Here is a 12955-nt window from a genome sequence, read left to right as displayed (position 1 = left end):
GCTGCCTACGAGGTTCGTCTCTGTCTCAGGCGAACCGACCTGTTGTCTGCCTGTACTGTATAGGCCCAGAACCAACGCCAGGTGAGACGTCCGTGGCTGGAGCCCGCGATCTAGGCTGATTAAGCGCGCGAGAGCGCTCAGACCCTAGAATGCAACCGCAGCACAAAAGGAATGGGGCAGGGACCCTAGTTGGAGGGTGCAACGGACCACGGAACAGACAGCGGAACAGACACAAAGGCCCTGGCTGGCAGTGGAAGAGACGCACCGGTTGCACAGCCGTGACGATGACAGAGGGCTAGGCCCAAGCGACTACGACCCCGGGTCATATGACAGGTTCGCGAGACAGGACAGCGGTGTGGTGGCGCGCGTCCTGTTGGCGCGGCGGGTCGCGTGAAGGTGGTCTGAGTAAGTGCGTGCATTCAGTCTGGGGGCGCCACGTTAATAACGGTGTGGGAAGGGACGGGCATGATCAGATCCTGCATCGCGTTGTGTCGAGGGACGGGTGCGAGTGCTTGTGAGCAAACCCTTGATGAGCCTGCGCCTCATGCGACGTGTGCTCGTCAGCATTTGGACTTAGTGCTCGAGGGTCTGGGCTCTGTCGATGGATCGATAGACAACTATGGCTACATACTGGGTCACGCGACGTCCAAATGTTGAGATGTTGCTGTAATGGACGCGCCTTATAAGTGGCTCTCGGCGATCCGAGGGTCCAACGCTCGCAGAGCATGAGCTCATGCAGCCGTTTCCCAGCTCGCGACGGCGACAGCTTCGAAGGTACCCCTATCAGAGCTTCACCGTCACCCTACATGTGCTACCAAACTATTAGCCGGTAGCGTTCTGAAGATTCACGACCTCCACAGACCGAACGAACGCCAGCACTTGTGTGCAATCTTGAGCTGCTGGCCCCGGCTCCACAGCGCAGGACTGGACCTCTGTCTCGTCAGTTGCAGCCGAAGTGTCCCAGTGGCGCCGGGGGTCCTGACGTCTGTGGCACACGCTCGTATCGAGCGGGATCTCAGAGGTAGAGTTTGTTCCGATGTCTCGGCTCGGACGCCAGGACATAGTTTGTGTCGGCCTAGCAGGATACAATAATGTGCCTGGGTCTGGGCTGGTGAACGCAGAGGGATCGCACAAGACGGGAAGCTAGCGTCCCTACTCCAGCTGCGCGCGGGCCCAGGCCTCGCAGACAGACGTGTCGCCCAGGAAGGCGACCGAGTCCCAGGGTCACGCCAGGAGGATGCCAAGCGAAGATCAATGTATCGTCCGACTGGTCGCGTGAATGCAAGGCTAGGGTGGTCATCCAACACGAGTCCAGACCAGCACACTGCAGATAGAGTGGGAGAGACTGTGTATCAGCTGTGCGTATCGCAGATATCGAGGGTCCCGCCGGGCAACGCACGTTCGCTCTGCATGCATCGCACCCCCGGGGTGTGTATGCTCTCTGTCGCAGCAACGATATCCCTAGCGTCCATCGACAGTGGCGTGCGACGACATCGATGAATGGATTGGGCATGGTATTGGGGGGACTTCCGGGCATGTGTTGGTCGTGTGACCCACTGGTGCTCTGCGGCGCAAACATCGAGAGCCATCGATGGCGGTCCAGGTCGACTGTACCGGGAAGTGGGCCTAGTTCAATGCGAGCCACAGTCGTCATGAGAAAGTACGCTGTGATAGAGGACGTCCAGATGATTGACGTCCTACGCCTCGTCTATTCACTCGTGTCAGCAGGCCTTGGGCACTGAACGTAATGCGCGTTTATACCGAGGCGACCACAGATCGCGCCTCGTGCAGCACCTCCAGCGACCCTTTGATGAACACGAGGCGGGGTAGCGAAGGACACTGGTCCAGAGATAAACGCCCTAGGCAAGCAGTGGGTCACGTCGGGGAGTTGTGGAGCCTGAGGTCGCAGGTGCGAGCGCCCGAGGTTCTCTAGAGAGGCAACGGCCGGCGCCATCCCTTGTGGACTATCGCGCGAAGGGCTTGAAGAACAAGACCGTCGCGGGGTGCTCATAGCTGGTCTCAAGAACAACGAATGAGACCTTGAGAGACGCATTACGTGCGGCTGAGTAGCGGGTCCTGCGCAGGAGCAAGTCACGGTTGGCGCTGAGTAGTCTCGCGAGCGTGAGCAAATTCGCGATGTCCTGTATGAAAACAAACGCACCTTGATTTTTCTTTTCGAGCCACCAAGAATTTGTACTGTCGAATGTTGCGCGCATATGCTCGATGAGTTATGAGAGCGATGGCTGTCCGCAACGGTTGAGTGCAGCGGTTGAGAGCTGCATAGACCTAGAAAACAGACTTGGAACTGACGACCAGAGTCGAATTTAGCGCGAGACAAGCACGCCCAGCTGGTACGAAGCGCAGTGCGTACATACATGCACAAGCCTCTGAGACGGCCCGTGCCGCTGCATTATGCGCTTTGAGCCAGGGCGACATCACAGACGGTTCTGCGACAAAACGACATTTACTTCGATCTCGCTAGACAGGTGGCGATCAGAACAACGGTCAAAAAGCATACTGTCCGAGCAGTCGTCCTCGTCATCCTGCTCGCTGTGCTTGGTTGAGGTTGAACTTGGTTACACCAAGATGCAATGTGTGCATATAAGGCAGGTATTTCCCACGTACATAACCTTTGCTGCAAGAGACTTAGCATGAAATATTATGCCCTGATTCTTGAGAGCTTGAGAGGCTGGACACCCAAGTGAGAGGCTAGACACCCGAGCATCGTGAAGCAGTGCGGTGTTACATGAACCGCGTTGGAAGGCGCCACGAAGCTCTTACTGCACGCCACCCTTTGGTCATCCAAAAGACGTCGACGAGATATTTAAATTGGAATACATGCGTTATTACCTGTTGATAGAGCAGTTTGCGCTTGTAAAATTTTATTATTTACTAGCCCATAAGATAAGTCAGAGTACCCAATAACTTGAAAAACGGAGTGATAATCAGTACAAACTTGACGAGCACGATATGAACACTGTCCATATTCCAGAGATAGAGAATACAACAAATCCAATAAAACCCGCTCTTATGTGCAAAGTAATTTTGGAATTTTAACCCTCAATGACCTTCGGGGTCCTCAAACTGCATCTTAACCCACAGCCCGCCCGCCACATAAATCGTCAAATGCGACTTGACGATCACCTTGTCCTGGCCATCCGAGAGTGACGAAACGTCCCAGCCCGGAGGAGCAACCGACTCCGGATTCGCGTCTGGGTGGAGCTCAATCTTCGACACGTGTTGCAGCAAGCGAATGAGCATGAACGACACCTCGTTGTACGCGAACTGCAACAAAGTCGTCAGTCCAGACGCAGGGTAGGAGACAGAAAACGTCTGCTCACTTGTTGTCCCGGGCAGATGCGTGGACCAGCATTGAACGGCAGGAAGATAAACGGATTCGGTGACAAATATTTTTGAAGACGCTCATCCAGGAAACGGTCCGGGTCGAATCTGTCGGCTATCCTGAAATTAGACCCGTCTGTGCACAAGCAAACTGGTGTTCTTACCATCTGGGCCCCACAAGTCCTTGCGGCGCTGCATGCAGAACACGGAGTACAAGCATCTAGTGCCCCCGGGGAAGTAGTAGTCACCCTCGGGCGAAGGCCAGACCGTAGGCGCGGTGGAAAAGCGGACATTGAAGGGGCTGCAAAGAGGTGTGTCAGCACGGTCGCGAAGGCCAAGAGACTGCGGATTTACATAGGTGGGTACATGCGCAAGACCTCTGCAGAGATGTCAGCATCCCGTCTGCATCAGAACACGGTAGAACTTACCATTGATGAACGCGCGCAAGAACTTCATGTCTCGGATATCGTCATACGTGGGCCGCCGCGTACCGACAATGCCAAGGATCTCCTTGCGCAGACGCTGCAGGATGTCTGGGTGCTCCGCTAACATGTATCCAGCCATGGTGAGCGTGATGGCAGTCTAGGCGGCATGTCAGCAACGCCGGACACCGGAGCAGATCAGTGCTCATACTGTATCGCGACTCGCAAGCAGGATATTAACTGTCTCGTCTCTGATGATCTGCGGATCTGCAACGAAGGATCAGCCTAAGGCCACGCCATAATGTCGTCACACCTACCGTCCGTGAGTTTGACGAGATGCTCGAGTAGCGTCGCATTGTCTTCTACGGCCACCTCGACCTTCACCTCGGGGGACTTGGCCTTCCTCGCCAGCGCGTCGTGGAGCAACGGCTGTATGAACTCCTCGAGGACCTCAATGTGCTCGTCCACCTTGCTCTTCCAGAACTCCCACAGCGGCCATGAGGTAGTGTAGCGCGAGCGCTTTGCCGACGCGATCAGGGCCCCGTGAAAAGCGCGGGCGAAACGGTTGGCAGGATGCGAGGCGCTGGTGTCGTGCTGGGCCTGCGGGGACGTCGGGGGATAGGGGAGTGGGGCAGAGAGTGAGCGCACGTCCTTGCCGAAGAGGAAGTCGGTTGCAGAGTCGAGCGTGAAGCGCGAGACGAGGTCCTAGGGAGCACAGCCCTATCAGTATTTCTGCACAGGCAAGGAAAAAAGCGAGCACACCTGCCAGTCGAAGGGGACGCCCTCCGACACACGAGCCTTTGCGTGGTTTAAAGCCTCTTCTGCGTGTCTAGTGATTGCCACGAACATAAACTGAGTAAGTCTCGGTTTTCCCTCAATCAGGAGAGTCATTCACCTGTCGAATACATCGAAGTGCGAGATGCGGTCGCGACTGAAGAATGGGCGCGTCATCGCGCGGTGGAATCTGCAGAACAATCATCGTCTACATCAAGAGATGAAAAGACCATGTGGCTCACTTCCAGAGGTCGCCATCCACATTGAATACTCCAGAGCCCAACAATGACTTCAGCTGGTTATGCCATAATGAACCCTTTTCAAAGCCCTGGAAATCCGTGGCAAGAATCCTCTGGGACAGTACAATTATTAAACAATCTATATGGCCTGCATTCCAAGTGAACAGACTTTGATGTACTCAGGTTCGGCGGTAAAGATCTGTCGAACCTCTGTATGAAGAAAAAGTCGCACAGAAGACAGCGCAACATACCGTATTCCTGAAGAGCAGGCGAAAATTGTATGTCCAGCCATATTCTTGGGCCCACTCAGACAAACAATAACCTTGGGTTGTAGTGAGCGGTGTGTCGTTGCGATACGGAACACGTCGCTCACTGATCACGCGTTCCTAGACTTCCTTGGTGTACTTCGTCAGAATGTCCACGCCCCCGAGGTACTTACACTTCACCGCGCAAGGCAGCTTCGAACCCCGTGCGGTAGCTTCGCGGTAGATTTTGTGGTCGTACCATTGCACGAGTATCGTGAACGCGGCAGGCAAGGACAGGATACACGCCACGGCGAGGGCCCACGCAGGTACGGCATAGCTAAAGTACACCCGGGCAAGATACGCAAGGAGACACACGGTCACGGGAGGCACAAGCAACTGCGGGATTTTCGGCAGCAAGAAGAGCAGTCCAGGAGGGAGGGCCATGTGCGCGACGCTCGAGATGAAGACGAGGTGGCTGCGAATTTCTATTCACCGCACTAATTTATATGGGCGGACAGAGACCGAGTCCGTGGGACCTCAGAGCTTCAGAAAGAGAACTAGAGGAGACTAGAAGCCATCACAGCTGTCTAACGTGTTTGAGGTGAGCGATCGGCGAAGCCAGGTCCCGTCAGTACCATCTCTGAAACACACATTTGATAAACGGGACAGTGTTGATAATATCTTTAACTCCTTCGTTCTTCGCTGTGCGGCCTTGAGCTTTTTTTATGGCTTAGCCGCAAGTACTGTAGTGGTTTCTATCGTTATATATACCCAGTATAGCCAGAGGGGAGCTGATGGGTTTTGCACAAGCTCTGGTGGGGGAGCTGATGGGCTTTGCTTAACTTCTCTGACGCCGAGAATATCGCCACCGGCTGGGTGAAGTATAACGGAGGCCAGTTGAGATCAAAACCACCTTAGCTGAAATGCGGTTTTATCACCGTGACATAGGACTAATGGTCTGTTACCTCCGTACTCTACTACCTCCCGCTTGCTCAGCGTCCTCGAGAATATCTCTAGATATCCAGCAGACAAGCGTTATACACAAGCAATGCCCGCCATCCAGCCACCCACAACAGTTCTCGTCACTGGCGTCTCGGGGTTCAATGGCTTGTGGATTGCCCGCGCCCTCCTCAAGACAGGGTACGCCGTCCGCGGCAGTCAGGTCTGATCATAAGGGCCAGTACCTCGCCATGCTCTTCAAAACACACGGCAGTCGCTTCTCGTACCGCGTCACCTCGGACGCGTTCAAGGTACAGCTTTCCACTTGTTCCCTAGCTTGGACACCTGATCGTATCTCCACATAGCCCGGTGCGTTCGACAAGGCTCTCGTCAGCGCCGTCAGCACCGTTGTTCGTGCGGTACGTCTGCGTCTCCCGTCCACATTTTGTTTTTCATGCGCTGACACTCCCGCCGCAGGCAGGCTTGGCGCAATTCACGGGAGTGGAGTCATCGGGTGCGTGTTCGCTCCTCCCTAGTTGCCCGCGGAGACTATTTACGACCCATTGTCGTCCAGAGCTTGTTCACGCAGTTTCCTCTCCATCCGTTCCTTCTGCCTGGGCTTTGAGGGATGTTGGCGACCAAGGGTAAAGTAGTCATGAAGCGGAAAAGAGTAGCGGAGGTACGTACATGACGTATCTCTTGTGCTCGTGTATCCTAACGGCAGTCGTAGGAAGACAAGGCTGCTTGTTATGCAGGCAAATTGGTGTGTCTCACAAGTGCACCCCATGCTCTACCTCCTAACGGAATGAAGATACAGCACCATTGTGCTAAAGAAGTGAAGAAAGCTGCGAAGAAGGCTAAGGACTTTGAGATTCGTAAACTAGTGAAGCGGCTGAATGGCCTCCGGTATGTTCTCCCAGTATTCTTTACACGGTAGCATGCCGATATTCGACATTACAGGGTGAAGAAACCCACACCACCCGAGCTTAGAGATTTGGAAGAGCAGCTGGTACTGCTGAAAGTAAGTCATCTCCATACGACCTATCTATTATACCCTTATTCCCAACGTACCATGAAATTGATCATGAAACCATCGCCAGCATGGCGTTGAAGACGAAACTGAAGAAGGATAAGCAACTGTCCGAAAACGAAAACTTCGTCGCTGTGACTTCACAAGAGCTCAGATACCTCATTGTACCTGCGCAGCCCGGCTCGAACCTTGCCAAGGTGCAAGGTCGTTTGCTGAGCCACAATGCGACTGAGGCATCCGACGGTGAACTACACGAGGATGTTCCTTTACGGCCCATGAAGAAGGTCAAGATGGTCTCAGCAGACCCCGAGGAGACTGACTCGGGGGATTCTGGCGATGAAAGTTCGCTGAATAATCGAGTGACTATCTGCGATGAGGAAGAGGTTGCGGACGATGGGTGGGATTCAGGGATTGTGCATGGAGAATCATATGGTGAAGAGGAAGAAGATAACAAGGCAGAGGACAATGGGGTAGCGTCCGAAGTGAAGACTGAGCATGGTGAAAGCGATGACGAGGATACAGTCTCCCGTTCAAAGCAGCCGCTGAGGAAGGCTCCGCTTCCGAGAGCCTCCACGAGCAAGCAAGGAGAGTCGAAATTTTTGCCTTCGCTAGCTGTTGGATTCACCCGGGGTGACTCCGACGAGTCTGACTTGAGCGATGCTGAAGTTGCGCGTGCGGAGGGTGGTGCCAGGAAGAACAGAAGGGGTCAGCGGGCCAGGCGAACGTGAGCAACCTACTCTCTTCCCGCTTATTCGTGGTTGTACCAATTGACCTGCCAGCATCTGGGAGAAAAAGTACGGCAAGAATGCCAATCATTTCAAGAAACATGAAATTTTCGGAGCAGTAAAAGGTTACCTGAATAAGACGAGTGACCGAGATGTAAATGGATCTCGCGACAACTCAAGGAAACCGCGCGGCAACTCTCATACTAACAAGGGGCCGCACGCTCAGGCGCAATCTAGAAACGTCACATACTCTTAAAGAGCGTCGAGTTCGCATGTATCATCAGGTTTGCGTGCAATGTATACTCTTCCTATTGTACTCTGCTCATTGCCGGGTCCGTCCACAGTGCAGACAGGTATCGCAACGCGGAAGGAGAGAGACAAGCCGAAAAGATAGACAAGCTGCTCCATCCATTATGGGAAGCACAACGCAAGCTGAAGGAGAAGCTTAGGCTCGCGTCGCATCCCTTACCCAAATGGGATGCAATAAGACGCACGTGGTCCCCCACGGGGCTAGCGAGTCTAGCCTGCCACCACGCGCTGGGCCCTCGCCGCCATGTCTCTTCTTCCCAACCGCCATCTCCCTGCTCGCTCTCTCCCGCCGTCCCATGGACGACTGTCCTCATGAGTCTGCTCGTTTCCACCCTCTGACCCGCAAGCGCAAGGCCGCCGCCGACACAGCGAACACAGACCCCGCCCCACCGGACTCGCTCCTCATGAGCCCAGACGCTACGCCTCGCATACCTGCTGAGCCCGCCGACGTCAGCAAGGCGTCCTGGCTCCTCGAGCAGCATGCCACCACCGTCATCCCGTCCTGGCAGGAGCCGCCTTCCGGGTCGTCTCCAGCTCTCGCAGTGCACACTCGCCAAGACGGCCCGTCCAAGCCAAAGCGATCCCGCATCGAGATACCCCAAACGATACCCACGTCTCCCCGCAAGTCGCGCAGCCGACGCCTCTTATATTCCAGTAATGTCTCTTCTCCTCGCAAGCCTTCTCGGCTACTTCGTCTGCCCTTTGTACGAGACACAGGCAGCCTCGTGCCTCGTGCCTCTCTTATCGAGCCTAGTTACGCGCAGGTGCCCTCGCATCGACCACCCATTAATAGAGAGACCCTGAAAGAGTTAGATATAGGTGCCATACTACGCAATCCTCAGCTTCGTGCGTACTCTGTCTCCATCTTATCTCTGTGCCTGATTTGCCTTGGATTGATCGTATGCAGGACACGATGTCTTGTTCGATCCCGGTCTGCAATTTCGTCCGACCTCCAGTCGACGGAAACGAGACCTCACAGAGAGCTATTGGACTGCCGTCGTGCCAGAGCTCGACACAGGCTGTACCTGTACCACTCTGGGCTTGGAGGGTAAGCTCATCGAACGCCAATGTATCTGCGGCATAATACCTTTGCCTGCGGAGAAGCCCATCCGAGCCTATTCGCCCGCAGGCAACTTCGTCACCGTCAGGTCTCCGTCTCGCCTCAGACCTCTTCTCGCAGAGCTACTCGAGGTGCTCATCTCTATTGTTCGTCCCGTGGTCTTGGGGCCAACTGGCCTTTCCTTGCAAGCAAGCGTCGTCTCTTCGCAGGAACAGGACGACTCCCACGTTGCATATTTACGCTCCATCCTAGACGCAGATCTCATCCAGGAGGAGATTGAACACGGGGTTTTTGACCCCTCTGGTGTGTTCAAGGCGGTTGGCGATATCATGCGATGTTACTGCGCATCCATGAGGGACCAAGCTATTAACCAGATGGTCGCGCTCGCGGAATCATGTTCGCCAGGAGGCACCGGCACCAAGGTGGACGTAGTACGCGTGATCCGGTTGTGCTTCGAGATTCTGGAGCTAATAAAGCTTGTACGTAAAACTGGGTCTGCCTGTCCGTTCATTAAATCATTAATGAGACCTTGATAACAGGACGTGGCCAATAACCAACTTCAGACTCTTCGTCCTTATCTCGTCCGCTCCGCAGCCCAGTTTGAACTCAAAATGTTTCGAGAAAATAGACAGAAGGATCCGCTGCCGTTGAAGACTACACGCCAGTGGCTTCAGGCAGCCTTCGACGACCTGGCAGCGCAAGCAACTGACCCCCGGCCGTCTTCAAATCTTTCCGCCAGTCACTCGAGATACCCACGCTTTTTGCAGATACAGCTCTCCGTCGTGAGGGCGGTCATTAACCTGATATTCGATTCAGCCTCACTACCCTCGCCGCTAGTCTCCTCCCCGACTCGTCAGGGGTACCCAGAGACGCTCTATCTGGATCATACCCGTCTTACCACCCTTCGCAACGATGCGGCAGATTTCACGACGCTTTACATGCTGATGATGCTTTATCGTCAACTCGTCCACTCCGGTTCCACACCGGCAGGTCCGGGGATAGCAGTCTCCTCAGACGACCTCGCCGCGTTCAAAAATGAGATACGGGAAATTGGTCCGGCGCGGCTCGGATATTGCTTTACCCACAGGCCGGCCTCGGGCATCGCAGACTCGGAGTCTAAGCTGGCGGCTTGGCGCAAAGTCATGGACGATGTCGTCTTACAGCTCACCACGAAGGCCTGCGAAGCTCGTGCCCGGTCACGTTCACCCACCGCTTCGTCCTTACCCGCATCTCCAACAGCTCCGGTTCAGCGATCTATACCGTCTAGTGCGCAGGACAGTTACCTGCTGAAACTCGCAACGAGCTGGATAGACTCCCATCTCCTCTCCGATTCGCCTCTCGGTGCCTTGATGAAGAAGCGCACCAAGGAGGCTGTCGAGGATCTTGCGATACCGATCGTCCTCCCGAGCCTGGCTTCGTCTGGAAAGCCGGATGTTCCCTCTGCGCAGGAAGCAGCGCGCGTCGCGAGCGGCCTCGAACCGCTCTTGCCAGAGGTTCAACATCTCGCACGAAGGCTCTCAAAGCTGGTCTCCATACATCTTAACGTGTATGGTACGCTGTACACGCAGTCTGGCTTTGTTCGGGACCGGACTATGCCTGGTGCCTCTTCTCTCTCCGAGTCGTGATAGTGCCACGATACCCCCGTTTGCCCCTTTGTTCAGCTTTGTGCTAACCCTCTCGTACTCCCACACTCGTTTGCACGGGCTATTTGAACGCGTCTTGGTCTCTCGCTTTCATTCACGTCTTATCCACTTAGTATTAACGATATTTTGCACGATACGACGAGATTTACGTCCAGATACCAACACAAAGCTAATACAAACCTTTGCACATAAACCTTTTTCGCGAGAGTGAAAGTGATGCGAACTAGCGGACCTTGTATTTCGCCATCCACCGGCACAAGGAGACCCCTCGGAGACAGCCGGGTTAAGGGCCGCCCGTGGTGGCGTCGCGCCTCTGTCGCAATTTCCTACTAGTCTCCCATGAGCGTGTGCGGGTTCGCAATGGACGAGGCGAAGAGCCGCATTGGACAGCAGTGTATACCAAATTCGCAGGTCAGATCAGCATCGAGGACAGGTGCGAGAGAGAAGACGAGAACTTCGAAGCACTCACAGCGCAATCCTCTCCCGTGTGATGGGCGCTAGTCCGGTGACCCGGCTACCAGATAAGTGCTTAAAGACGTCGACAAGCCTGGAAACTGGAAGGCCAAAGTATTGCAGCCAAGTAGACAAAGGTGTGTATAAGTCAAAAAGTGACACGCTGCAAGACACGTTGTAAGTTTAATGATTGGCCTCAGCCCAACTTTCCCATCATACTGCAACCTCCTCAACGTTGGCGTCTAACCTTAACCTCTGTAACATCTGTTCAACGTTTCAGCATGACCTCAGCCTCCTCTCCCTAACCTCAACCTCGTCTAACGTAGTGTGCGGTTTTGCTGATGGACCTGAGGAAGGTGGTCGTCAGCGCTAATGATCAACAGCAGACATGCACCATACTTGTAGCAGGATAGCTATGCTTTGCGAGCACTCCTTGGAGAGTACAACAGGCCGTATCGTGCATATCTGCGAGGCAGGTCAGGCCAGCGTTGAACCTGAGTGTTCGAGGTCAGACGACAGCAGCAGCGACGCCCCGGTGCTGGAGATTGCGGCAGTCCAGTCGTCGAGCCCCCCCTGGGCGCAGACATACGGCGTAGAAGACATGGCGAAGGACACGAACGAATATTACGACGCAGGTGTCCGCTCGGCTCGCTCGAGCTCTATCTCGACGTCGGCCAGCTCGACGTAATTCTTACACGTCCACTAAAGTAAGGAATACCGTAGCAGACATCACAGGCGTGTGTGAACTTGCGGGCCTCCGTCGACTTCATGCCGTCTGATACCTCGGCGAAAGATGTCCTGAGAAAGTAGAGGTCAGCGTCGGTAATCGACAGCAGGCATGTCGCGCACCTTGGTAGAACAGCCCTGGTAGCTGCCGCCCCTGCTGGCAAAGCGTCTGCTGACTTCTCTGGCAAGCACGGCGGATCCTGCGGTGTATGTTGGAAGTGGCTCGCCGAGGCAGATAACGCCAGCATCAACTTCAGGTATATGACGTCGAGTGTCGCCAGTCGTGACGCCTCGGCATTGTAGATCGCGTTCGCCCACTCGTCTCGTTCCTCCTAGCTGCAGGTAACAGCGCAGAAGGCTTGGCGGAGGCTGAGAACCTCAAAGTGCTGGCGTTCGCTCGGCTCGATCGGCACCCCGGGAGAACCGAACACGCCCTTGACCTCAACCAGCTTGATGGCGACTTTCTGGAGACGCCAACGCCCGATATGCACTTCCTCGGCTGCGAAAGCCCTGAGAGCGCTTGAGTTTTGTAGCCCGCAGAACCGGCAGCGAGCTGCTACGCCCCAGCATTGCTTGCGTAAGCAGCTTCTTCTTGCTCTGCGACCTTGACAGTGTCGGCCGCCTGTTATGTAAGTTGGGCTCTGGGGCCGCAGGACAGCACATCAGCAATTGTCCCCTAACGCTGCTACTGCCCTGAGTCGCATCCTTGTCTATCCCAGAGAGCCAGGTGAGGCAGAAATTCGCGTTCTGGTGGCGTGGATTACTTGACTCGAGGAAGGGTGCCACGCATGAAGAGCACGTTCGAGGTGATAAGATGGAAGGTAAGAATGAGGGAGCCCCGTTGGGTAGCGAGCGAGGCTAAGGCTTGAGCATGCGGTGCAAGGATGCATCGAGTGAATCCGTGACTGCAGCAAGCTGGTGAGCGACGAGCAAATTGAACGGCGGTCAGACCTACTATCGGAAACAGGAGCATATACGGCGACCATATTGATAAACCAGAGACCCTCCCGGAGATGCAGCTAACAAAATCTTAGAGCGACGAGAGGCG

General features: G+C 54.9%; 3 protein-coding genes across 3 annotated transcripts; 2 read left to right on the top strand and 1 right to left on the bottom strand.

The window, feature by feature from the left end:
- Nucleotides 1–2888: 2888 nt before the first annotated feature.
- On the bottom strand, nt 2889–5665 carry PHACADRAFT_109856 (uncharacterized protein). The gene is given in 13 exon segments (XM_007389801.1): nt 2889–3285; nt 3342–3457; nt 3507–3643; nt 3697–3721; nt 3771–3924; nt 3976–4031; nt 4082–4469; nt 4527–4593; nt 4660–4728; nt 4781–4925; nt 4943–4976; nt 5029–5082; nt 5170–5665. 13 exon segments carry the CDS (start codon nt 5464–5466, stop codon nt 3061–3063), a joined length of 1767 nt encoding a protein of 588 aa, XP_007389863.1. The 5' UTR covers nt 5467–5665; the 3' UTR covers nt 2889–3060.
- Nucleotides 5666–6586: 921 nt separating this feature from the next.
- On the top strand, nt 6587–7972 carry PHACADRAFT_246291 (uncharacterized protein; the record flags this gene model as incomplete). Its single annotated transcript, XM_007389800.1, has 5 exons — nt 6587–6640; nt 6692–6724; nt 6779–6867; nt 7062–7715; nt 7771–7972. The coding sequence occupies exons 1-5, from the start codon at nt 6617–6619 to the stop codon at nt 7970–7972; spliced, it is 1002 nt and encodes a 333-aa protein (XP_007389862.1). The 5' UTR covers nt 6587–6616.
- A 234-nt stretch (nt 7973–8206) lies between these two features.
- On the top strand, nt 8207–10910 carry PHACADRAFT_132934 (uncharacterized protein). Its single transcript, XM_007389799.1, has 3 exons — nt 8207–8871; nt 8933–9564; nt 9625–10910. The coding sequence occupies exons 1-3, from the start codon at nt 8322–8324 to the stop codon at nt 10708–10710; spliced, it is 2268 nt and encodes a 755-aa protein (XP_007389861.1). The 5' UTR covers nt 8207–8321; the 3' UTR covers nt 10711–10910.
- The last annotated feature ends 2045 nt before the right edge of the window (nt 10911–12955 follow it).

Source organism: Phanerochaete carnosa, assembly GCF_000300595.1.
Source record: "Phanerochaete carnosa HHB-10118-sp unplaced genomic scaffold PHACAscaffold_1, whole genome shotgun sequence".
NCBI lineage: Eukaryota > Fungi > Basidiomycota > Agaricomycetes > Polyporales > Phanerochaetaceae > Phanerochaete > Phanerochaete carnosa.
This window is presented reverse-complemented; position numbering and strand designations above follow the sequence as displayed.